This window comes from Myzus persicae, unplaced genomic scaffold (assembly GCF_001856785.1).
Source record: "Myzus persicae strain clone G006 unplaced genomic scaffold, MPER_G0061.0, whole genome shotgun sequence".
NCBI lineage: Eukaryota > Metazoa > Arthropoda > Insecta > Hemiptera > Aphididae > Myzus > Myzus persicae.
This window is the reverse complement of record NW_019104177.1, coordinates 64551-88487: the sequence shown is the minus strand read 5'-3', so window position 1 is coordinate 88487 and position 23937 is coordinate 64551. Positions and strand designations below refer to the sequence as shown.

Genomic DNA, 23937 nt, shown 5'->3' with positions numbered 1-23937 from the left:
TGTTGCGGGCGTCGGTGGTGGTAGGTGACGGTAGGTGGTGGCTGGTGGTGCAAGTGTGCAACGAGTAAAAACGACAACGCACGCGCGTAGATGGAGTATTGCACCGGGCCACCGATTGTACATTTAAGTATTTAACTATTTCAGTTATTACTATATTATTCTAATACTATTATATGTACACGCGTGCGCGCGCGTCGCGACACGTAATTATTATTCACATTTCACGCGCGCACGGGCGGAGCGTTGTTTATTCATTACACTCCTCGCGCCACAGTGCCACACGGCCGGCGATCAGCAGAGATCCAGAGAATATCCGAACGCGGAACGGCCGGGTTTACGTTTCGCGCGCGTATAACACTGCTCGGGAGACGGGAATACATATATACATATTTGAATAATACGCACACACATTTCACATATATATATATATATTAGGACACTGTTATCGCCAGTGTATGTATATGATAATATACGTGTGTATGTATATTAAATAATATCGTATATTATTTATAAACGCGCGCGCGTCAACCGACGATGCCGTCGCCGCCTGCGTTGCGTGCGCGCGCCAACTGAGTTGGAACGACGTCGACCGCCGCCGTCGATATCACCGCAACCACACACGACCGAGCGGCGATAGCCGCCGCCGCCGCCAGTGCATTGCCGTCCGCCGCCAGTACTTTGCCGTCCGCCGCCAGTACTTTGCCGTCCGCCGCAGTGCAGTTGTAAAATGCCATTGCGCCTGTTCGGTCGGCGTCGTCGGGAATCCTACCGGATCATCAACAGCGCCGGCACGTTGTAGTGCCAGCCAGCGGTAAAATGGCGGCGCTGTCGTCGACGACCACCACCACCAGCACCAATGCCACAGCCGCGGATAGCGCGCCTTTGACGGCAACCGCCGCTTCTTCGGCTGCCGCCGCGGCTTCTATCGTCTGGCCGAACACCCGAGACAGTTACGAACTCCGCGAAGTCATTGGTAATCTCGCTTGTATTCTTATCACATAGTTTTAATATTCAGCTGTTGGTGGTGTCTGGTCTCAACACCGGCTAATCCCTGCGATCCTGATTCTTGACGCGTTACTGGCGCGTCGTCTGCCGATGTCTACCTGGGAGACCCGGTGACCGGTGTACGCCGCCGTACAACACCTGGCCTGCAGCTCCCCTCTCGCCGACACCGGTCGCTATCGTCATATATTTTCGATTTAAATTGTTTTTTAGGTTATATCGTGACGATTTCTAAAATTAATAAATGATTATTATTATTATTGTTTTGCGGTTTATTAACCCAGCAAACGGGTTCGAGACTGTGATCGCACCGAAATCGGCATCCGAACGATCGTTTTCATTTTGTCGCACGATTTCTACAGATACCTCAATGGTGTCTTGTTCAATCTGCTCCGTCAACTCGAACTCGCTTCACTACTCTGTCCCCCCCCCCCAAACCCATAATCGTGTACTTTCGTACCTATCTCACAGACGGTTAAATTATCGTCACTAATCGAGTAGTATACAACTATAGTCTTATGTGATATCATTACCTACCGATTACCGTCAACCACAATAATAATAAATAATTATAAGACAATTCATTCTTTCGAATTGTTCTGTGAGATATCAGGTTTTTCCATTAGGTCAACATTCAACTTGTCCTGTTGAATTGCTATTGATCATTATAGTTGGACAGTTAGTACTATTGGGTGGTTGAAAATCGTTTTATTTTTATTTTTGCACCATTGAATATTATTCCTTATCTAAACTATCAAATTGATGAACACGCTCATTAAACATTTCGCAACTTTTAAGGTGTCGCGAAATACATGACAGAAAGATATATCAGACATATCTGATATATGATATATATAATATTTGTCATATCTTTCTGTTACACCCTGTATATTGTATTGTATAGTGCATTATATAAGTACCTACAATCTATATGGGATAAAATTAAAATTTGTCTGGTTCTATGTTGTTAACAAAATTAAATAAACCCACAATTTGCTTATTATTTTTAATTAATTAAGTAATAAATTAAAAATTTAATAAAATTATGGGGATACAAAAAAGTTAATAAGACTAAAACTATATTTTTTTTTTAAAATCCCCATCTAAACATTTACAAAACCAATATTATAAATCTATAATATAAAACCGTTTTGTGTGTGGTATCTATCTATAGACTATAGTATTATTTACTATGATATTAGTAACAATTTTATAACAAGAGTAAATAACAAAGAAAAAATGTTTGTAGGTTACATTTAATAATATATACCTAACTAACCTCAGAAATACTCTTATTTTCAAATGTTCGCCTCACTTTAGGTTGTAGAAAACAAAATTAAATTGTGTATAATTAATCTTGTCAATAAAGACAAGAGTTATTTAATAAAAATATTCAAGTGCCTCCCTATCAGACGTTTAATGAATTCAAGTTTTCATATTGTAAAAGTAAATAATGAATCATTGATGCCATCATATTAATTTAGCATTTTAGTATATATTGTTGAACATTGAGTAAACATTAGTAAACATTTTATACAAAAAAATATCGTTGTATAATAATGTGCACTACAGTGCTATTTTTGAGGCTTTAGATTAACCGTGCCAAACAATATTGATCATATAAATTAGTACTTTTGACTAGTAAAATTGAATCTCAATGTTGTTCTTTAATTTAAAAATATAAATCTGTACCAGTGTTGGGTAAATTTTGTATGAATATAAATTATGAAACTGATGCATAAGTGTATAAAAAAATAGATAAATTAAACACATTATGTCGAGAATTATAAGCAGTTTCAGTATAAAATAAGTATTTTGATATTTTTAATATACTAATATAGTATTCTATACTTTAGTTTGCAATAATCTATTAAATAAATGATTTAACCAAAAGTTTTTATTTGATACTTGTAGGTATACAATAATAATAATAGTAATAATAATTATCAATATGTCTAACTGAAAGTTAAAATAAAATATAAAAATAAATTTTTGTTCTATCTATAGGGTTATGTTATTTTGCTTATAGTTTTTTATATATTGAGTAATGGTACATTGTAAGAAAAACTTTTTCAACTTTTTCAGTGAAAAAATGTTAGGACTAATATTTAAAACATAGCTTGACCGTGTACTAATGTTTTTAATAGTAGTATGTATTTACAAAGTAATGCAACTCATGAACTTATTAAAGTATTAATTTTTGTTATAAAAATACATCAATATTCATAATACAATAAGGTTAAAAGCATCGGTACATTATAATATAATTATATAAATAGTTTATTATAACCATTCCCTGTGACCAATTTATTAAAAATAATACACATTTTTACATTAATATTTTGAATATTATGCAATACAGATTCTAATTTAGGTAAATATTTAAGTATTTTCTGCCATGACATTTAATTACAATATTAATTAATTATGCTTATTGCTATGTTTTGAAGATACGAATTATGTTAATAAATAAATGTTAATATTTTAGGCGTCGGTGCAACCGCTACTGTTCATGGTGCTTTTTGCAAACCTCGTCAAGAAAAATGTGCCATCAAGAAAATAAATTTAGAAAAATGGAATACCAGCATGGACGAATTAACAGTAATTTTTTATATTTTAATCAATAGTTAATAATTATTATAATTTTTTTTCATACTTTATAGAAAGAAATACAAGCTATGTCATGGTGCCAGCATGAAAATGTTGTTACATATCATACTAGTTTTGTAGTTGGTGATGAATTATGGTTAGTATTACGTTTGCTAGAAGGGGGATCATTACTCGACATACTTAAACATAAAATGCGCACAAGTGATTGTCGTCATGGTGTTCTTGATGAAGCTACTATTGCAACTGTCCTAAGAGAAGTTTTGAAGGGCTTGGAATATTTCCATTCTAATAGTCAAATTCATAGGTACTCTCTCTTAATTGGCTATATATACACAAGGAATTTATAATCATTTTTTATTCATATATCTATAGAGATATAAAGGCTGGCAACATTCTTCTGGGTGAAGATGGAACAGTTCAAATAGCTGATTTTGGAGTGAGTGCATGGTTAACGACTGGTTATGATACTAATCGTCAGAAGGTTCGACACACATTTGTTGGCACACCTTGCTGGATGGCTCCGGAAGTCATGGAACAGGTACACACGGTAAAAGCAAAACATTTAACTAAAATTAATGCAATCGGTAAACACCGATCTCTAAGCTCGAAACTCTAAATTGTCCGACCAAAAATACATTAGGACCACGGATATGACTTCAAAGCAGACATTTGGTCATTGGGAATTACAGCCATTGAGTTAGCTACTGGAACAGCACCATATCACAAGTATCCACCAATGAAGGTTCTTATGTTGACACTTCAGAATGATCCACCTACATTAGATACTGGCGCTGATCAAAAAGATCAGTACAAAGCTTATGGCAAAACTTTTCGAAAACTAATTACCGATTGTTTGCAGAAGGATCCAACTAAAAGGTATTTTCATTTCTTCTTTTGCTAGATACATTTTTAGTATTTGATTATGTTTTGTATTCAGACCTACAGCTACTGAACTTCTCAAACATCCAATTTTTAAGAAAGCCAAAGATAAAAAGTACCTTCAATCAACTTTAATTGCTATTGGTCCTAGTTTAGAAACTAGAGTACAAAAGGTAGATTTTATACTTAAAAAGAAGGATTCTTTTATGTACTTTTGTATTTATGCATTAATACAAAATGTTAATTTTAAAGTTCTAAATAAAATCATTTGTTTGTGATAGGCATCAAAAAGACAACCCGGTACATCTGGCAGATTACATAGAACAATAACTGGGGAATGGACATGGTCATCTGAAGAAGAATGCGACGGACAGTCATCAGATGATGAAGTAAAAAAACTTATTAGAATATTAATTGTATAGTATAAATAACACTACTAACTTAACAACTGTTTTGTGCTATTATTTTAGTGTCAAGAAAAACCACTAAATAAATTACTTGAGGTCCCTCAATCATCTGATAGTGAACATGAAAGTGGTGATGAACACTTAAATCTTGTTCTACGAATGAGGTTTGTTTTGATTTTTTTTTAATGAATTACATTTTAACTTAATGCAAAACATTTGTATGCACTTCTTGATATTTCATAAGAAATAATAATATACATTAATATGGACTGATAATTAATTAAATACAAGTGGGAAATAAGATTTAAAATCTTACATAATTGCCCTTAATTAATTTAGATAGAGTTGATTTCATATTTGTTTTGGATATTGATCATACTAACTTGAAAAAAAAAACATAAACAAGTAATACAAATATTGATCTTCTAAGTGCCAAAATCTATTTATAATATTTAAATAAACATTTCTATAAAATTCAACAGTTGTATTAAATTTAAAAATACATACTGTTAGATATTATAATTTTTTAATAACTACACATAATATATCTTAATATATATTATATATATTTAGAAACTCCAATCGTGAACTTAATGATATTCGATTCGAGTTCTTATTGGGAAATGACACTCCTGATGGTATTTCTACTGAATTAGTGGGAGCTGGATTGGTAGATGGCAGAGATGCCGATGTAATAGCTATGAATTTACGTGTTCTGATAGGTAATCAAACTCGCGATAGACCAGTTACTTTTGCTCTTGTAAGTATGCATTTTATATTTTACTATGGCATGAAATTGTAATACAATTATTTATCAATTAGGTATCCGGCTGCAACAGTGATGAAACACCTGATGAGAAAATGCTAGTTGGTTATGCCCAACTGTCTTATGCAGATTGAAATCATAGTTACCAAATGACTTATATTCATCTGTTGTGCCACTAAAAAATTTAACTCTGTATGTCTTAAATAAAATTTTGTATGTATATATATAAATATATATATATATATATTTTTAAATAATATATTTATTTATTTTTGTACATAGAATCTTAGTTCAGATTTTGAATAAAGATATTATATGCTTTAGCAACAACATGCTTGTGTGTTTAGTGAATTGTGTTCCAGTGTACCACATTTTTTTATAGTCGTTACTTAATTCCAAATAAATTTGTTTCATTATTATGCTGTTTATTATGTTTTTACTTTTATCATAAACATTTTTTTTATATTAAAAGTTTCCCAATAGGCGTTAATCAAAATAGCCACTGTTTTCAATTCAATAATATTTTTTTTTTTTATGTTTGTAAAATATTTCAAGCATTACTTCAATAACTATCAAAACAGAAAACAGTAAACAGCAGTACAAATCATAATAAACTGATTTTAATGAAATATTTTTTTAAAATTTAAATTAATAATACTTATTTGTGATTTGTAAAATAAATACAATTTTGTTAAATACAGCAGTCTTTATAAATTTTCAAAATTGTTACGGTATATATTCTGTTCGTATAGTTGAAAAATTGAAAAAAAACTTTATACCCTGTAGATCACCTATTAACTGGGTTAAGTTCATTGTCTAGTTTTGGTTTGTATTTCAATAATTTGGCATATTCATGTAGCAGTGTTTCCCAATACCATGTTATATCTTTCATTCTTAAATGGGTTCTGATAAATCTATAACCCCGTTCTGAAATTTCTTTGGCTAAATCGTCATGCTCTTTGAAAAATACTAAAATATTTCTGAAACAAAAAGAGATAGAATAAATTCTTAAGAATTGAAAATATATTTTATATTATTTAAATTACTTAATATCTTTTTCGGATGCATTTGGATTTATTGGGACATAATGATACCAAGGCTTCATAAATTGATAGAAAAACTCCTTCCACTCTTCTCCAACATGAAAAACAAGACTTTTACACAAGAAAAGATGTTTGAAACGAAAACTAGCTGCCACACCTCGGAAATTAAACAAGTACTTATATTGACAATGGTCTTCTAATGATATTTCATCTGCAGGTGGAGCAAAAAGTGTATCCTATAAATATAATATATTATAAAAAAAAATCATTATTATCGTTGGAGTATTAGATAGATACTTTGTGTACCTTATCAGATTTCCAGGCTTGATTTTTTGTATATGCTGCATCCACTAGTTCTGGTTCATTTCTCGATAAAAGTATGAGCGAATCACGTTGTTCACTAGTTCTTGAACCTCGGAAAAACCCTTTAGAATGTTTATTTTTCCATGGCCATTGCTCAGATTGTTTCAAAATAGATTTTCTCAGAGAATCCCATCGGCCAAGTCCTGATGGATGCAGTTTAATTGCTGGCCCTCCACTCCAAAAAGACCATGCAGGATACATTATATCTGCATAATCATCTGTCTAGGAAACATATTAATCAATTTATTTAATTAATTGACAGCATAATTTTAATTCAATTAAATAATAAAAAAAACTAGTACTCTCACCTTGCTAAAAGAAAATACCGGTTTAGGATCACCATAATGTTTTATTATTTGGGGCCAATCTCGTGTATTCAAAATGAACTCTACGTCTGGAGTATTTAGCTGAATTTTACTTAAAAAATGTTCAATACCCTCACAACGGGCTGGAAACATACACTTTGTTTCTCTGTATAAGTCATGATTAAAAATCATATATCGAGTTCCTCTAGAAATAAAATTAAAAATAATCATTGAGTAAAAATTACAAATGTAATTGACAATTGTACATTACTTGTCTGCTGCTGCAGTTATCATTTCATGGGTAATACCATCTTTAAATGGCTCTAGATCTTTCAAGATGTTTGGAAAAAAACATGTTCCATTCTTTGTTTCACAAGGAGTGTATTCATTTTTAGCTTTGTTAATTTTGCTAATAATTTGGTTGGATACTGAATAAATGTACAAGAACAGCAATTGAATAATAAATTAATGACTATTTAGAAAGTAATCAACCTTTATTATTAAGCAAATATAAATAAAACTAAGTATTAAAAACAAATTAATACTCACATTTGTCATACATTGTTTTGGAATGGCCATGGTCATTTTGGCATACAATAACATTGAATAAATAAAATAAAACAATGTACAAAGTGTACATAATTTAAATAACATATATTCATTTAAATAGAAAAGAGAAATTCTATGAAATATTTTATTTTTCATTCACGGTGTATCCTTTTATGGATAATTTTTCAAGTCCTATTTTTAAAAAGTATTGTATTACTAAGGTCATTAAACCAAATTAAATTAAATGACATTTTTCATCGCTTGATAAATAACCAATAGGTTTAGATTACTAAATTTATTTTCATCTAGTAAACAAAATAAATATTTATTATTTAGAACTCGATTTAAAAATAAAAACTTTCAAAAACCATTAAATAAAGGTAACGCAAAACTAAAAATTCCAAAAGAAAAAATATCGTTATTATCAAATAGTTATCAGTTTGAAATAATATTTAAGGTTATGTTTACAATTTGTTGACCTGTGGTTCTAATGGTATATGTGACCGTAGTAAAGTTGTCTGTTGGCTTTAATCAGTTTAATCCTGATTCCTGAACGTCTGAACAGTAAGTTGTGGAGTGTGGACAACCGACTCCCAACTCTCGACTCCTAACTCCTAAGTCTGTACCCCGTAGTCCAACTCCGACAGTCCGACTGTTTTTTGTAGTATTGTACACCTTACGGATCTGTACTGTCATAACAAAATAGTTAACCGTCATGCCTGCTACAGTCATGTCCTTCTCGTATTTTACTACTGCTTAGTGTTTAATGTTTATATTTTTGCAAGACAAGACTACAAAAGTCTATAAGCATTAGGCATTTCAGTTTTATTTATTTAATAAGTTTCGTAAAAAACAGTTAATATTTTTTATCAAACAAAAGTTTTTGAATTAAGTTTTAAAGAGTTTTATTAATCATGGGTGTACCCAAGTTCTTCCGTTATATGAGTGAGCGCTATCCTTGCCTCAGTGAGCTTGTTAAAGACTATCAGGTATTAGTGTCTTAAAACTTATCATAAATTACTTTTATTGACTTTTTAATATGTTGCAGATCCCAGAGTTTGATAATCTGTACTTAGATATGAATGGTATTATTCACAACTGTTCGCATCCAAATGACGATGATCCACATTTTCGTATAACAGAAGAGACTATTGTTAAAAATATTTTTCACTATTTGGAGGTTCAATAATAACTAATATAGTCAATAGTCATATCATGATATCTGTGCTATCGTTTGGTGTTTTTTTTTTGTATTTAGGTATTATTCCAAATGATTCAACCACAAAAATTGTTCTTTATGGCTATTGATGGTGTTGCTCCTCGAGCAAAGATGAATCAACAACGTGGCCGACGTTTTCGATCAGCCCATACGGCTGCAGAACAAACGAAAGAAGCGATTTCTCGAGGTGAAACGTTGCCTTCAGAAGAACGCTTTGATTCTAATTGTATCACACCAGGTACTCCATTTATGGTACGTTTGCAAACTGAGCTTGAATACTTTGTTGCCGATAAAATGTCCAACGATCCATTGTGGACCAAGGTTCAGGTGATATTATCTGGACACCAGGTACCTGGTGAGGGTGAACATAAAATTATGGATTACATTAGATATATGAAGTCTCGCCCTGGATATAACCCTCATACGAGACATTGTCTCTATGGTTTGGATGCAGATTTAATCATGTTGGGACTGTGTACACATGAACCATACTTTTCATTGCTCAGGGAAGAGGTAATTCTTTAAACTTAAAAATATATACTTTTAAAATATCAACTTTTTAGTTATAAATATTATATACTAATATATACCATGTTCATTGTATTGTATAATAGGTCAAATTTGGACGTAAAGCAAAAAAAGAAACATCGGTGGATGAAACACAATTTTATCTTTTGCATTTATCATTAATGAGGGATTATCTTGGATTAGAATTTCAAGAACTCAAAGAGACTTTACCTTTTGAATTTAATTTGGAGTCCATTATTGATGATTGGGTAAATGTTGTATATATCTAATGAATAATATTAATTGATATATTATGTAGTAGGTGTAATAACTTTTCATTATAATATTCTTAACAATATTAAATTTAATAGGTATTAATTAGAAATCATTGTACTATAAATAGAATAACATATAGCCAAATCTTTATTAACACCAATTATTATTTTTTAAATACTAGTTTCCAACAAACTTGATTTTAGGTATCAAATTTTTAAAATTATTTTTAGTACTTCAATGATTTTTGGTACAAAACTAACTGTGATGCTTAGGAGTTTTTAGTAAGAGGTATCATAACATTTTAATTGATGTTGGTAGTTATGTTTTACAGGGTGATTCACCAAGCATGCTTACCCCACATTTATCTATTAATAATACATTTATTTAAAGTTCACTTTTAGATAAAATTTTTAAGATTTATTTTATAGGATAGTGTAAACTCATTAATTTTAATTCAGAACTACCATTTCTTAATGTTTCTTTAGTTGTTAAGCAGATCATTTTTTTGTAAATTTCAATGTACCTATATAAAATTTAAACTTAAATATCTGACTTATTAAAATGGTGTTCTAAGAAAATGTTCATGCTATCAGGGTTTTAAAAATATGGGGGCTACCATGATTTTAAAATGATAGTTATTTATAATATAATATTATAAAAATTAGTAAGTATAATAATTAATTAGTACTAGACTATATTTGACATATATTTTATATTCTAATTAAACCCTTCATTAAGAATTATCTTTTGAATATAAGCTTAGAAATTACTCTTCAAATTTCAGTTTTATGTACATTGAGAAATGTTGTAAATACAATTTATATTTAAAAAAACTTTAGTTCTGATTTTAAAATAAAAAAAAATCACTTATTAGCTACATAAATGTTTGCATCTAATTTTGCCTATGGTTCTTTTTAGGTATTGATGGGTTTTCTAGTTGGTAATGATTTTATTCCACATCTACCTGATCTTCATATTTCAAAAGGAGCCTTGCCAATATTATACAGAGTTTATATGGATATTCTTCCTAAAGTTGAAGGTAATTTTGTACTATATTATAATATATTATTTTCTTTTCTTTAAAGTTGACAAATGTATAATTTAATAAATAGGTTATATTTATATTCAACAATTGATTTTTTATTCAATATGCCATTAGCTAGGTATTTTTTTTTTTTTGTGTGTTTAGTAAAGAATCATTTTAGCACTCTAACTTGTACAAACAAAATACTAAATAATGAAATTATAATCATTACACATACATACATATAGTATTAAGGCACGCCGTTCATTATTCACACTTAACACGCTTACTGGTTTGAAAAAAATCTTTGGTTGTCTTCCTTTCATGGTGAATTCTTTAATTAAGTCACAGATACTCATAATACGCATGTATGTTTTCATCATGGTTATCTTCAACGTATTTAACGACAATGTTTAGATGATCTTTAATTTCACCAAGTTTTGGCTTAGGGGTGGACATTATCATCTGCTTCCTCCTGATGATATTCATCCGTTTAGAGCTTTCTGTAGCTGTCACACTTTCTACAATCTCCTTCTCTGTTAAAATATGACAACTTAGATCATATTCATCTGATTTTAGCCACAACTCATCGTCTTACGGTGTAGCTGAATTTTCTCTTCCTTGGTGGATAATGTTGTGGAAATCCTCTGTTTTCAATTCAACCGTACTACCGTAGTATCTGGTCTAACTTCTTCATTTATTATAAGTTTTTTCTGTGAGTTAATCAAAGTTGAAGGTTTGATATCTTTAACAGCAGATATATGTGTATTTAATATAATATTGCTAGTTGAATCAAATACATATGGATAATAATTGGATAACGTTAATGACAATAGTAATTGATAATTAATATTTAATCGCGATAACCTGCATTAATGGGAAATTTGTAGAACTCATGTTCATGTTTATTTAAATCTACGGCATAAAGTAGTGTAATTTATGTGTTATAAACGGTTGTCCAGATTAAGTTAAGCCTGGACTAATAGGGTTTTACTGTACTTCCAGAAGTCCAATTTCAATTTTGAAAAATATTTGAATTTCATCTCTAGTGATGTCTTCTTGTCTGTGTTATGTAGGAAATGAATTTTTTCTTTTAGCAGCACTAAAATAAAAAAGAATTTTGAAAAAAAAATTCATTTTGTACTATACCAATTAACCAATACAACAAATCAAAAATCCACTTCCTACATAACCTAGGAAATAGAATAAGAAATTCAAATATGTTTTCGAAATTAAAATCGGTCTTTTGGAACTGGGTGAATTTTTGTACCGCTTTTTAGGACTTTTGTGTTGAAACTTTTTTGATTGCTAAATATAGTCGCGTGTGACTGTAGCTATGCACTTCACCGATTTTCAAGAATCTTAGATGTAGTTAATCTTGAAATACCTAAAGCATTCAGGAAACTGATCCACCCTAATCTCACAGAGTCACATCACTCACGATGGTTAAGGATATTGCCTAAATCCAACCCCTTAAAAATAGTTTGTTTTCAACAGCCTTAATAACATTTCTACCATAAAGTTTAAATGCTTGTTAAATATAAATACTTGACCATTTTTCAAATATTTTAGAGTTTGAACAGAGCAATGAATATATTTATTTAACAATGATTAATATTTATAAAAGTTATTATATTTTTATCATTTAAATATATTTTAGAATAATTTAGAGCCGAAAGTGTAATTAAACTTTTTTAGGTTATTTGAATGAACAAGGAACATTAAATCTAAAACGGTTTCAAAAATTTATGGAAACTTTGGCTAATTTTGATTATGATCAATTCCGAGATACTTATGCTGATATAAAATTCTTAGAAGGGAAACGTACTGCAAATACTACAACTTCTAATAAAGTTGGTTTATTTTATGTTAATTATTAAATTTATGAAATTAATAATTTGTTGTATTTTTTTAATAATTAAAACACATTATTTTTAGGTTAATAATGATCCTGCATACAAAGATGAATTAGCTGCTTTAATAAAAGACACAGATAGAATAGTAAGCATTTTCATCTATTTGTTTTTATTTATAGTTTTATTATTACATTATTAATAAAATATAATGTTAGCTATTGAGTGATGATGATGATGAAGATGAGTTTGAAGAAACTGAAGATGAATCCATAATGGCTGAATTTAATTTGCATAAAGAAAATTATTATAAAAATAAACTTGATTATAATGTTGTTACAGAGTAAGATTGATTTAATTTTTGTTTAAACGTATACAAAAGTTAATTTTATTTATTTATTTAAGTGATGTAATGCGTTCACAAGCTGAAGGATATATCAGGGCGTTGCAATGGAATCTAAATTATTATTATAATGGTTGTTGTTCATGGGCTTGGTATTATCCACATCATTATGCCCCATATATATCCGACATTAAGGGTTTTGAAAATCTTAAAATAGACTTTGACTTGGGTCAACCATTTTTGCCATTTGAACAGCTATTAGCAGTATTGCCATCACTTAGTAAAGAACTGTTACCTAAACCTCTTCAAGATTTAATGACTGAAGAAGCTAGTCCAATTAGATTATATTATCCTGAAAAATTTGAAACTGATCTTAATGGCAAACAACATGAATGGGAAGCTGTTGTACTTATCCCTTTCATTGATGAAGTAAACATAATTTGTTTTAAAATATATTTTATAAAAATTATAAATTATGTAAATAATTCACTAAAAATTAAATTCTCTTCATTTAGGAAACTTTAATTAAGTCTATGAAAATGGTTGAACATAAATTAACAGCAGATGAGAAAAATAGAAATACTCATGGTCCAATGCATCTTTTTAAGTACACAAAGAAAAGTCTTGGTATGTGAATGTAATATATTAGGTGTAACAGAAAAGCCTGACCAGTTCTTGATCAGCTTTTGTTCTAATCAATATTTAAAAATAAAATGTATACCATTTACAGGCGCATGCGTTACACTTAAAGTAAATCATTTTTATTTTTATTTTTTATAACTAAAAATAAAAAATTTAGATTTGATACAAATTTGTTTTGAATATTTGAAAATGGCCAATTTCTTAATCTTGTTTTCAGAAAAAATTTGATTGTAAAAACATAAATTGCAGTCCTGTAGTTTATTTTTACAATTTTTTTTGAATCTCATTATTATTGTTAAAGAAAGTTGATAAAAAACTTTTTAAATTCAAAAAGTAAAAGCTTTTTAAAGTATCTGATGAGAATTTTTTAATTGGTACTTGTCTAAATATGTTTATAAAAAAATAATTAATGAGTCTTCAATAAAAAATTGACCTTAAAAATCATAAAAAATAAATCACTTGATTCACATCAAGTTTTTTTAAAACCAGAATTATAGATTGGCTATTTTGAAATTTAAATCAGATTAAAATGTTTTTATTTTCTGAATTAAAAATTTTATGTTTTACACAAATCAATACATTGCATTTGAAAAAGATTTTATTATTGATTTTAACAATAGGTATTTAATTTGCCAGGTCTTTTTGTTACACTATACATTATTAATTAAATCAAATTTGATGTATTTTTTTCATATTAAATTTACTATTGTTTAGGCACTGGTTCAATTTCAAAATATTTTCCATCAATTGAAGATAGTCATGCCGAGAAAATAGCTATAAATCGTGAAGATATTTTTGTTGACATAGGTGACCTAATTAAAGGTTTATATCCAGGCGTACAAATGGATGTTTATCATGTCGGATTTCCATCACTTCATCTTATTCCAATTACAGTTAATTTAAATTAATATTTAATTTCAATGCAATTATAGCTAATATATATATTTTTTATTATAATAGGCTCAATTACAAAGACGTAATGTAAAAGTATTTCAATCGCCTAGTTTGGGTGAAAATATGATTATAAAAATTGATAGTAAAGATGAAAATGATACTGAAAGTATACAACACATTGCTAAGGAATTGCTTGGAAATACACTCTATGTAAATTGGCCTCACCTTGAAGAAATTAAGTGAGTGTAATTTTTTGAAGTTTGAGCATTGTAAACTTGTAGACAACTTACATGTTTTAAACATTATTAGGGTTACAGCTGTTTCAAATACAACAGTTAAATTATCATTTAATGAGGATGAACAATTGATAATACGAGAAATGAGTGAAACAGATATACAAGAGTTTAATCTGCTTGCCCAAGGCATCGCTAAGATGTTAGTAATTAATAGTTATATTGATTAAATTATGTTATGAACTTTTTTGATTTTTAAATTCAAACCGAACAATATATCTAATAGTTTGGCTATCAACATTTAATAATCAGAAATCTAACATTAAAAAAATTATATTTATTATTTATTAGAGGGTTGTAAAGTTTATTTTGAAATGTATTTGAACCTTATTATTATTTTCTAAAAAGCCTTGAATTCAAAATTCAAAATTAGAAAAATGTTAAGTTTGGTTTAGATTTGAGTTCATATAAATTAACAAAATATTCTATTGTTCGGCTTGCTTCTCAAAAATCAGGGTTCATGAATAAAACCAATAGAAAATTGATGACATTATTTATGAAACAGGTTTATTACAACACGTGGTATTGAGATTGGTAAGACTCATGTATTATTGCGTGGTCAAACTTTAAAAGGAACCAAATACGTGCCAAGACAAGATGGAAGTGGAGTCGATCTCATAAAAGTTGTATGTATTTTATTATTAAACCAGTCTTTGAAGTATTATACATTTTTAAATTTTTAAACAGTGGAATGAAATCCCAACAACAATTGCCTATCAAACATCTGTGCCTGGCTTGGAAGTAATTGATCCTAGTTTGAAAGATAGTTATTTTTCTCTGGAAGAATATTTTCCTCTTGGAAGTAAAGTGTTTGTCCTCGATGCTCCATTTTATGGTTGCCAAGCAGATGTACTTGGTGGTTTTATATCTTCAAGGGTTAAAATTAATATAATACTTGAACCAGAACCCTATGTTCATGATTTGAAAGAATGCCTTGAATCCGTTTCTACAGAACTTTTTTATGGTAAATTAGAAAGAAGCTTTTATTTTGAAACATTTAAAGAAACATTTTCTTCTTTAGCTAATACTGCAGCATCTAAACTCTCAATCAATTCACATTTACTTGCTAAGATTACTGGAACAATATTTTTAGCAGTTGAGACTTATGAAGATAGGAATGAAAAAAGAATGAATATTGGAATGAACCTTAAATCAAATAAACGAAATGAAGAAGTATTAATTATAGTTATTAATTAATATGTATTGTTAAATGTATTCATTAAAATTCTTATTTTGTAGGTTGTTGGATTTACAAAAAAATTTGATAATGTTTGGATGTATTCACAAAAAACAATAGATTTGTTGGGAGAGTATATTCAAAGATTTCCAGAGTTAATAAATGTTTTATTGAGTACAGAAAGTTCCAAGGATACTTATAAGTCTGAAGATATGTTTCCAGATCCAAGTACAAGGTTTGTCTTTTAAGTCTGATAATTAACCTAATTTTATTTTATTAAAATGGTACAAATATAATTTTTAATTGGTTTTACAGAAAACAAAAATTAGATGATCTAAAAAAATGGCTTAGTGAAATTCGTTCATTAACTAAAGATAAGCAAACCTGTGGATCAATGGAACCATCTAAAGTAGCTGCTGTGGAAAAATATATGGATCAATTTATCGCAGAAAACAAAAAACACAAAAAAACTGTGACATTAAGTGTGAAATCACAAAATCTTTTTAAAGTAAATTAATTTTAATAGTATAATGAAGCAGTTTATTATTATTTAATTTATCTTATAGCCAATAACTAAGCTAGACAAATTAAAAGCTGATGAAGGAGCAGACACGCGGGTATTAGACCGTATAGTGTGTATTAGATCTTCATATCAAGTTCCTCTTGGTTTCAAAGGCACAGTAGTCAGTGAGTATTTTGTGTTTTATCTTATAATTAACGATGTAAGTGAATGAACTGTTTTTTATTTAGGTATTTCTAAATCAAATATTGATACCGAAGTTGTATACAGTGTTATATTTGATAAGGAGTTTCCAAATTCTGTATCATTTGGTGGTTCTACAAACCGTGGGTATAAATTGTGTAGAATGTCATTCATAAACTTGTCACACGCCATACGCAATGGGTTGTATAAACCCTTAAGTGTAAAAAAGACAGTAAATCAGACTCATAATTCAGAGAAACAGGTTTGTTATTTTTTTATTGTTTAGAGTAAAAATTGATCAGTCACTGTGATTTAAAATTTCTTACCATTTGCCATTTAACATAATGTTTGTTAATAATTGATATAATTTTTATTTTAAGAACACCCAATTGAGTATATGGGAACATTTGCAGGTTAGTTTTACTTTTTATATTTTTGTAGTGCATTACATTGAAATGTCTAATCTAACCTATCCTAACCTTTTAAAAATATGCACAACACATACAATAATTGTAGCTGTCATGCAAACATAATTTGCAACATTTGTATTCAGAAAAACTAATTTTGTGTTGTTAAGCTTAATATTTGAGTGAATTAACTATTTACTTATTTTAATGCTTAAGTGTTAGAACATTATCGATGTTGATATGCCTGTTAAAAAAAATAATATTTCCATTTTTAAATGTGTATAAGGTTAAAATATTTCAATTTAACAATGGTAATAACTCAATAAGAATTTTAAAATCATACAAAACTGATGTAAAATCACAAATAATATACTTCTTTTTTAGTTTATAGTTTAATATTGGTTAATTTACTCTAATATTAAAGCTTACGACACAAAATTGGTTTTGCCGAATATGAATATGCTACTTTGTATGTCGGGGCAACATTTGGTGATGGGACGCTGTCTTAATACTATATAGTTTATATATTTCCATTTTTTAGTGAACAACAGTGCTCATAAGTTATAACATTATTTTAAGTGTACCTAAACATAGTTTTATTTACCCAGCTCCTAAAATTTAAATTAAATTAATTTTTATCTATTTGATTTTTGTTTTATCAATATTTTTAATTTTATATGAATCAAAAAAATAGTGACAACTAGGAAAAACTGTATGTACTCGTTAGCAATTTCAATCTCCTTTAGCTCGATTACATATTCAAATGAATTAGTTTAGAGTACTTAACACCTCACTAAAATGAACAATGTATGACTATTACATTTTTTAAATAATTTGTATACCCTAACCCACACTACACAATTGATACAAATAAAATATAAACATTTTAATAAACAAATGGAAATTAAGATTAAATTAATTGATGACATATTTATCTGTAATGTGTTCATTATTGACACCTTATTTGTTCAAAAGCCATGAGTAACAGTCTACCATTAAACATAGTAGAATTGTGTTAATTTTTATAATTTTTAGTTATAACTGCCTACTGTTAATGTTATTTCAACAGTGTACAAGGGCGAATCCATAATTTCTGTACGAAGGGTAATATAGAAAATATCTAATACATATAATATATATGTTATATATTTTTTGTGAACAGAAGGGTACTTGCCCCTCTAGATCCATCCGTAACAGTGTAGTTGTTGTTATTACTACTTATAGGTTGGTTACTACTGCCAGTATAAAATATGTATTTTTTTATACAAGCACATTGACATTAATTTTCTCTTATAAATAATAAAACATTTTACTTATCAAATAAGTCATTTTTTTCTGTCCCAATGATATCTGCTATGTAGAATTTTACTGTTTATTTCTTACATTTGTATGGATATATTTATTAATTATTACATTTTTTTAAATAGTCAAATAGTAATGGATCAGAAATCAAACTTAAATCTCGAGATGAAAAAATCACATTAGCTCCAAAAGAATCATGGCGACGTCAACAAGTAAAGTTTAATCAATTACTTTTTTTTTTATAAAATAAATAAATTCTAGAAATATGTTGAGCATACAACAACATAATATATAATGAATGAAAGAGTGTTGATTACTTTGTTTTTAACTTGTACTCTTTAAAATAAAAGTATGTGGTATTATTACAAATTAATAGAAAATGAAATTCTAATAGTACCAAACTATAGGATTTTAATTAATAATACTTTTTTTAATGTTAGCATTCGGTTTAAATGATTTAAAATAGCTCAAACAAATTAATCATATATTTAACTTAATACTTAAGAGAACATTGTACCAGGATGTTATGCCTCTGTCCTATTAAGTGTAACATTGCAAATATGAATATAAATATTAGAGAAAATTTATATATTATCAAATTTGTAGAAGAAAATTTAAATTGCGCTCAAAGATAGTTTTATTCATGTTTTTTTTTAAAGGAGTTGTATGAATTTGAAATTTGTAATTATTCAAGTATTTATAATTCATAATAAAATTAAAATTAAAAAACTATGCTAAAGCTTAGTTATATTATCCTCTACAAACTCTGTATTATTTACATTTGCTAAACTAAGGTAAGTATATGTAGATTTGTTATTTTATGCAAGTAAAGACAGAGATAACACATGTGGGCGGGTACATCATCCTCTTAATTAAATAAATTATCCAATTATTTTATTTTAATGTGTAATATTTTTAATTTTTATAGAAAAAAGAATCTCAGAGTCTAAACAAAATAAATAAAATTTTCCAAACGCCTACGGTAAGGTTTCTTCTATATACATACTTTATATTAATTGTTGAAAGAAAATATTAACAAAATTAACATTTTTATTTTATATTTGATTTTTATGCATATTTATTTAAATATTTTAGGAAACAGCTAATGATGAACAGCATATTAATAATAATTCCATCAAAATACAATTGAATGCTGAAGCATGTGTTAGTATTTAGTTTTAAAATATATGTCAATAATTGTAATATTATTTTTTATATTTTATTAGGAATTTAAAACAATAGCATTAAAGAAAATGTTGAAAATCCAACCAGAAGATAATTTTGTTCCAGCTCAAAATGAAGTAATAATAAATTCAATATTTTACACTTTTTTGCTAACTCTGTTCATTTTTAAAAATTTTTTTTAGATTGAACCAGAATATTATTCTAATAAACCAGTAAATTATTTACCAAAAACTTCACTTCATGAACTAAAAACGGTAGAACTTCAATGTTCTAATTACAATACTAATGAACAAGTTAATGCAAATGTAATTCCAAAACTCAACAGCTCAATGGAAAGCACAGTTCAAGTAACTAATGTATGTTAAAACTTTGAAACTAAACTACTTTACCAAAAATCGTAAAAAAAAAATAATGCTCATTGGTGAAGTAAGAATTTCTTGGAAACTAAGTTTTAATGTTTAGCCATTTGAAGTTTTTTGTCACTAACTAACTTATCCTAACAATTCATATAGATCTGTTGAGATAACTCGTTTGCTCGGTCAGTTTAAATTGAAAACATCCTTTAATTCTGTTATGTTCAATTGTAAATACGACAATCTTAAAATGGGTGCAGCATAATAACTTAAAGTTTCTGAAAAATTCTGAATTCACTATTTTTTTTAACATACAAACTACAGTCGTTTGCAGAAAAAAATTTTAGAAAAAAACTGTACAGTAAAGTAGTTTCATACATTATACCTATAATTTTACTTCAATATAACATATATAACTAATATTTTATAGGAAAAGTCTCCAATGGTTTTGGCATTAGAAAAGTATTATATACAGAAAGGTTATAGTCTTCCAAAGTATAGTTTTTTAAATCTAGTAGATGATAATGGTTTTAAAATGTATTGTGCAGAAGTGATTTTACCAAATGGTGTTACAATACGTGGTGAACCAAAACATTCATATATTGAGGTTTGTAGATTTTTCGCTATTCATAATTATTAAATAATAATGAAATATATTTTTCTATTATTTCTGATAATTTATATAGGCATCTGAAGAAGTTGCTTCTCGTGCATTGGTTATTGTTCAACAAATGGATGCTAATAAAAATAATGAACACTCTACTCAGAACAAGCCTCCAAAATCAGATCGAAGAGTTGTGCCTCCTCAACAAGCACCATCCAATGTGTTTATGAATTGGATAACTTCTTTTCAGTCTCAATCTTCTTATCAGCCACCTCAACAGTTACATCAGCAGCAGCAGCAGCAGCAGCAACAACAACAACAACAAATTCAACAGCCGCAACCACAATTACAGCAGCACCAGCAACCACAATTACAGCAGCACCAGCAACCCCAATTACAGCAGCACCAGCAACCTCAATTACAGCAGCACCAGCAACCACAATTACAACAGCACCAGCAACCACAACAGCAACAGCCCTATCCACAAGTGCCCCAATATTTTGAGCATTCCTCACAACACTTCCGACCACCATTTCAACAGTTTCCACCTGGATTTTCAGTTCCTGCTCAACAGTCATTTCAAATACCATATCCACAACAAATGTATAGACAGCAGAATCCTATTGGTTTCCCACTTCAACAGCAACAGTATGTTTCCTAATTTTAGAAATATATATTCTTGATTATATCCAACCATTTCTTAAAGGTTTTTCAACTATCAGCAAGAATTACAATATTCCAAAGCAGTACCAGTTTTCACAAGTTTGGTAAATCCATCTCAATTACCACAACCACCTGTTCATTGGCAACCTACCAACAGAAATTGTAAACTAATTTGAAATATGTTATTTTAACGCATTTTTGTTCTTAATGATTTTATTTATTTTCAGTATTAAATAATGAATATGTAATGAATACTATCCCAAACACTTATCAACAACCTCAACAAAACATGAACTATCAGCAATATGTGTCAACAACGCCAAATGATATGCCAATGGTAATAATCAAAAAAATATATCCATTTTAGTACATTCAATGTAAATATAAAATAATTTTTAAGAATGAACAGTACATGTCAAGTAACAGAGTAATGATTCCAAGTCCTTCGAGTGCATTTACATCAGCAGCTAATGACCAGTCCACATCCAATCGTAAAGTAAAAGTAGCTGCAAATTTTAACTTTTCACAACAATAAATGCTCGTTTTTTACTTAATATACTAATCTTATTTTCAAATATATTCATAAAGTGGAAAGTAATTTTAAATTGTAGTTTATTTTTAGGTAAAACATACATTGATTGGGTATTTTAATATATTTACTAAATTTAATTTTAAAAATTGGCCAGCATTTTCTTACCCTGGAAAATTAGATTGATATTAAGCATTTTAATTTGTTTTTTTTTTGTATAGATTATTTTAAGATTGTATTATTGAGTTCATCATTATTTTAAACTTGATGTGTAATTTTTTTAATTTTTTTTAGTAATCTGAAAAATATGTAAAACAAGTTTTTTTGTGTAAATATTGAAAATAAAAAGCGTGAAAGAAATCTCACATGAAATTAATTTTTAAATGATTTTCTTTTGTAACAGTTCTATATCAAATATATCAATATATGCCAAATAGTATTAATAGTGCAAGCTTTGGCATTAAGTTAAATACTTAAATGAATAACTTATTTATGTTTCCATTATAGAAGAAAAAACCACATTTTACTTTTATCACATCTTAGGAAACTGGTTAGTTAATTTAATTCATTTTGTCTATTGATTATGGTTAAATTAAGCTATTAACTTTTGTTTAAGAATTTGATATGCAAAACAAAGGTATTAGAAAATTAGAGTTATATGAATCTTATTAACTTCTTGTTAAAAATTATTATTTGCCATACATTGATTTGTATGCACTTGAGACTACTACAGATGAAATTGTTGAGTTTTATGGTTTATCATTTTTGTGTATTCAGTACAACCATGTTTTTTATTAAAATGTTACATAGCTATTGAGCTATAATATTATAAGTATGTCGTATGTAGGTATGTAGTACTGACGTACACCTACTCATATCTATTATGAGTTGCTTCCAATAAATTAAAAGTCATTAGTCTTTATATTGAAATTATAAGAATACCGAATAAGGAGTAGGTGTGTAGACTGTAGAGAGTAGAAGTATCAGGTATATTAAACTTACATACTTACTACTTAATACCTAGATACCATGTAATAGACATTCTCAATCTCAAAATATTATCTACAAAATCAAGTCACGTTGACAATAGCACTGAAGTGTTCAGTGGACAATGGCGATACAATTATGAAAGGGGTCAATTTAGGTTTACCAGTGGCGTGCTCAGTTTTTTTGGAAGGAGGGATGCGTTTTTGACTTCCCAAATTACATTATATATACATTCTAGATTAATTGGTTTAGTGCTTTATCATATATATATATATTTAATATCAAAAAAATAAGACAAGGGGGGGGGGGGCGGTATGACACCCTCATTACCACCTGTGAACACTCTCCTGCCATACATCAAATTAGTGCGTAATGCGTACCTACTGCGTAAATCATTACAAGTTATTACTAAATCCATTTCTAAGTCTTAACGGTAGGTTTAAATTATAAATGTATTAATTATTTTGATATTTTATTTCTGCTGGCGAGAAAAAGTTTGGTGCGGACCGCAACGTATATACCTATGTTTTATACTGTATGATAGTATGGTACCTACTAAGTACTAACTGATGTACTGTGTCAACATCACAGTAGCTGCACAGTGCGTCCCAAACGGCTCACATCCATTATTCGGATTGTTTTCCCGTCAACAAAGGTTTCACCAAAATTTACCCAAAGTATGATTTTTATATTTATTAGCTCTAAAATTAAAAAAAAACCGTTTGTCTTCTATTTTAATTAAATTATTTATAATAATAATTAGTTGTAGTCAGTAGGTGTACCGTATAATATACACAGACACCAGCAGGTAGAGGTAGGTACTAGGTATATTGGTTAAAGTAGCAACTGCGATCTGACTGCACTACAGCGGAATCATTTAATCGCGTGATTCTTTTCTGGACGTTTTTTGAAGCGGAGTTAGCCTGTTAATTCTATACTCCTTAAAAGGATAATCCTCCAGCCTTCTGGATTCGACAGTAAGTCTTAATAACAGCTAATTGCAGGGCCTACCACCTATAGGAGTGGCGTGCTCAGCTTTTATGAAAGGGGAG

General features: G+C 28.9%; 3 protein-coding genes across 6 annotated transcripts; 2 read left to right on the top strand and 1 right to left on the bottom strand.

Moving 5' to 3' along the window:
- The first annotated feature begins 466 nt into the window (after positions 1 to 466).
- LOC111039637 (STE20/SPS1-related proline-alanine-rich protein kinase) lies at positions 467 to 5877 on the top strand. Of its 3 annotated transcripts, none has more exons than XM_022323229.1 (10): positions 467 to 973; positions 3491 to 3603; positions 3666 to 3916; positions 3985 to 4150; positions 4253 to 4488; positions 4550 to 4664; positions 4773 to 4880; positions 4962 to 5062; positions 5472 to 5658; positions 5721 to 5877. In XM_022323229.1, the coding sequence occupies exons 1-10, from the start codon at positions 817 to 819 to the stop codon at positions 5796 to 5798; spliced, it is 1512 nt and encodes a 503-aa protein (XP_022178921.1). In that variant the 5' UTR covers positions 467 to 816; the 3' UTR covers positions 5799 to 5877. The 3 variants fall into 3 exon arrangements, with proteins under 3 accessions (XP_022178921.1, XP_022178922.1, XP_022178920.1); XM_022323228.1 differs by having other exon boundaries at positions 472 to 973; positions 3985 to 4159; XM_022323230.1 differs by lacking the exon at positions 5472 to 5658 and having other exon boundaries at positions 469 to 973; positions 3985 to 4159; positions 5721 to 5859.
- Positions 5878 to 6142: 265 nt separating this feature from the next.
- On the bottom strand, positions 6143 to 8306 carry LOC111039639 (O-glucosyltransferase rumi homolog). Its single transcript, XM_022323231.1, has 6 exons — positions 7925 to 8306; positions 7647 to 7803; positions 7379 to 7580; positions 7014 to 7292; positions 6711 to 6943; positions 6143 to 6644 (listed from the first exon to the last, which is right to left on the bottom strand). Exons 1-6 carry the CDS (start codon positions 8013 to 8015, stop codon positions 6452 to 6454), a joined length of 1155 nt encoding a protein of 384 aa, XP_022178923.1. The 5' UTR covers positions 8016 to 8306; the 3' UTR covers positions 6143 to 6451.
- Positions 8307 to 8796: 490 nt separating this feature from the next.
- On the top strand, positions 8797 to 22184 carry LOC111039636 (5'-3' exoribonuclease 1). 2 transcript variants are annotated; one of them, XM_022323227.1, is made up of 31 exons: positions 8797 to 8913; positions 8973 to 9104; positions 9183 to 9656; positions 9758 to 9919; positions 10845 to 10965; positions 12649 to 12803; positions 12889 to 12951; positions 13022 to 13146; positions 13209 to 13575; positions 13662 to 13773; positions 14503 to 14681; positions 14749 to 14921; positions 14992 to 15117; positions 15481 to 15601; positions 15663 to 15939; positions 15997 to 16148; positions 16215 to 16387; positions 16468 to 16660; positions 16719 to 16839; positions 16903 to 17117; positions 17236 to 17268; positions 18690 to 18776; positions 19493 to 19546; positions 19660 to 19728; positions 19791 to 19865; positions 19932 to 20096; positions 20533 to 20709; positions 20789 to 21354; positions 21413 to 21531; positions 21597 to 21706; positions 21770 to 22184. In XM_022323227.1, exons 1-31 carry the CDS (start codon positions 8839 to 8841, stop codon positions 21902 to 21904), a joined length of 5106 nt encoding a protein of 1701 aa, XP_022178919.1. In that variant the 5' UTR covers positions 8797 to 8838; the 3' UTR covers positions 21905 to 22184. The 2 variants fall into 2 exon arrangements, with proteins under 2 accessions (XP_022178919.1, XP_022178918.1); XM_022323226.1 differs by having other exon boundaries at positions 19932 to 20105.
- The last annotated feature ends 1753 nt before the right edge of the window (positions 22185 to 23937 follow it).

Coding starts and splice junctions, on each gene's coding strand:
- LOC111039637 (XM_022323228.1), top strand. CDS start 817: ATGGCGGCGCTGTCGTCGACGACCACCACCACCAGCACCAATGCCACA. Junction 4,881..4,961: donor GACAGTCATCAGATGATGAA/GTAAAAAAACTT, acceptor CTATTATTTTAG/TGTCAAGAAAAACCACTAAA. Junction 5,063..5,471: donor AATCTTGTTCTACGAATGAG/GTTTGTTTTGAT, acceptor ATATATATTTAG/AAACTCCAATCGTGAACTTA.
- LOC111039639 (XM_022323231.1), bottom strand. CDS start 8,015: ATGTACACTTTGTACATTGTTTTATTTTATTTATTCAATGTTATTGTA. Junction 6,944..7,013: donor AAGCCTGGAAATCTGATAAG/GTACACAAAGTA, acceptor TTATATTTATAG/GATACACTTTTTGCTCCACC. Junction 6,645..6,710: donor GCATCCGAAAAAGATATTAA/GTAATTTAAATA, acceptor TTTTTGTTTCAG/AAATATTTTAGTATTTTTCA.
- LOC111039636 (XM_022323226.1), top strand. CDS start 8,839: ATGGGTGTACCCAAGTTCTTCCGTTATATGAGTGAGCGCTATCCTTGC. Junction 16,840..16,902: donor TTTCAAAGGCACAGTAGTCA/GTGAGTATTTTG, acceptor TTTTTTATTTAG/GTATTTCTAAATCAAATATT. Junction 21,355..21,412: donor TTCCCACTTCAACAGCAACA/GTATGTTTCCTA, acceptor CATTTCTTAAAG/GTTTTTCAACTATCAGCAAG.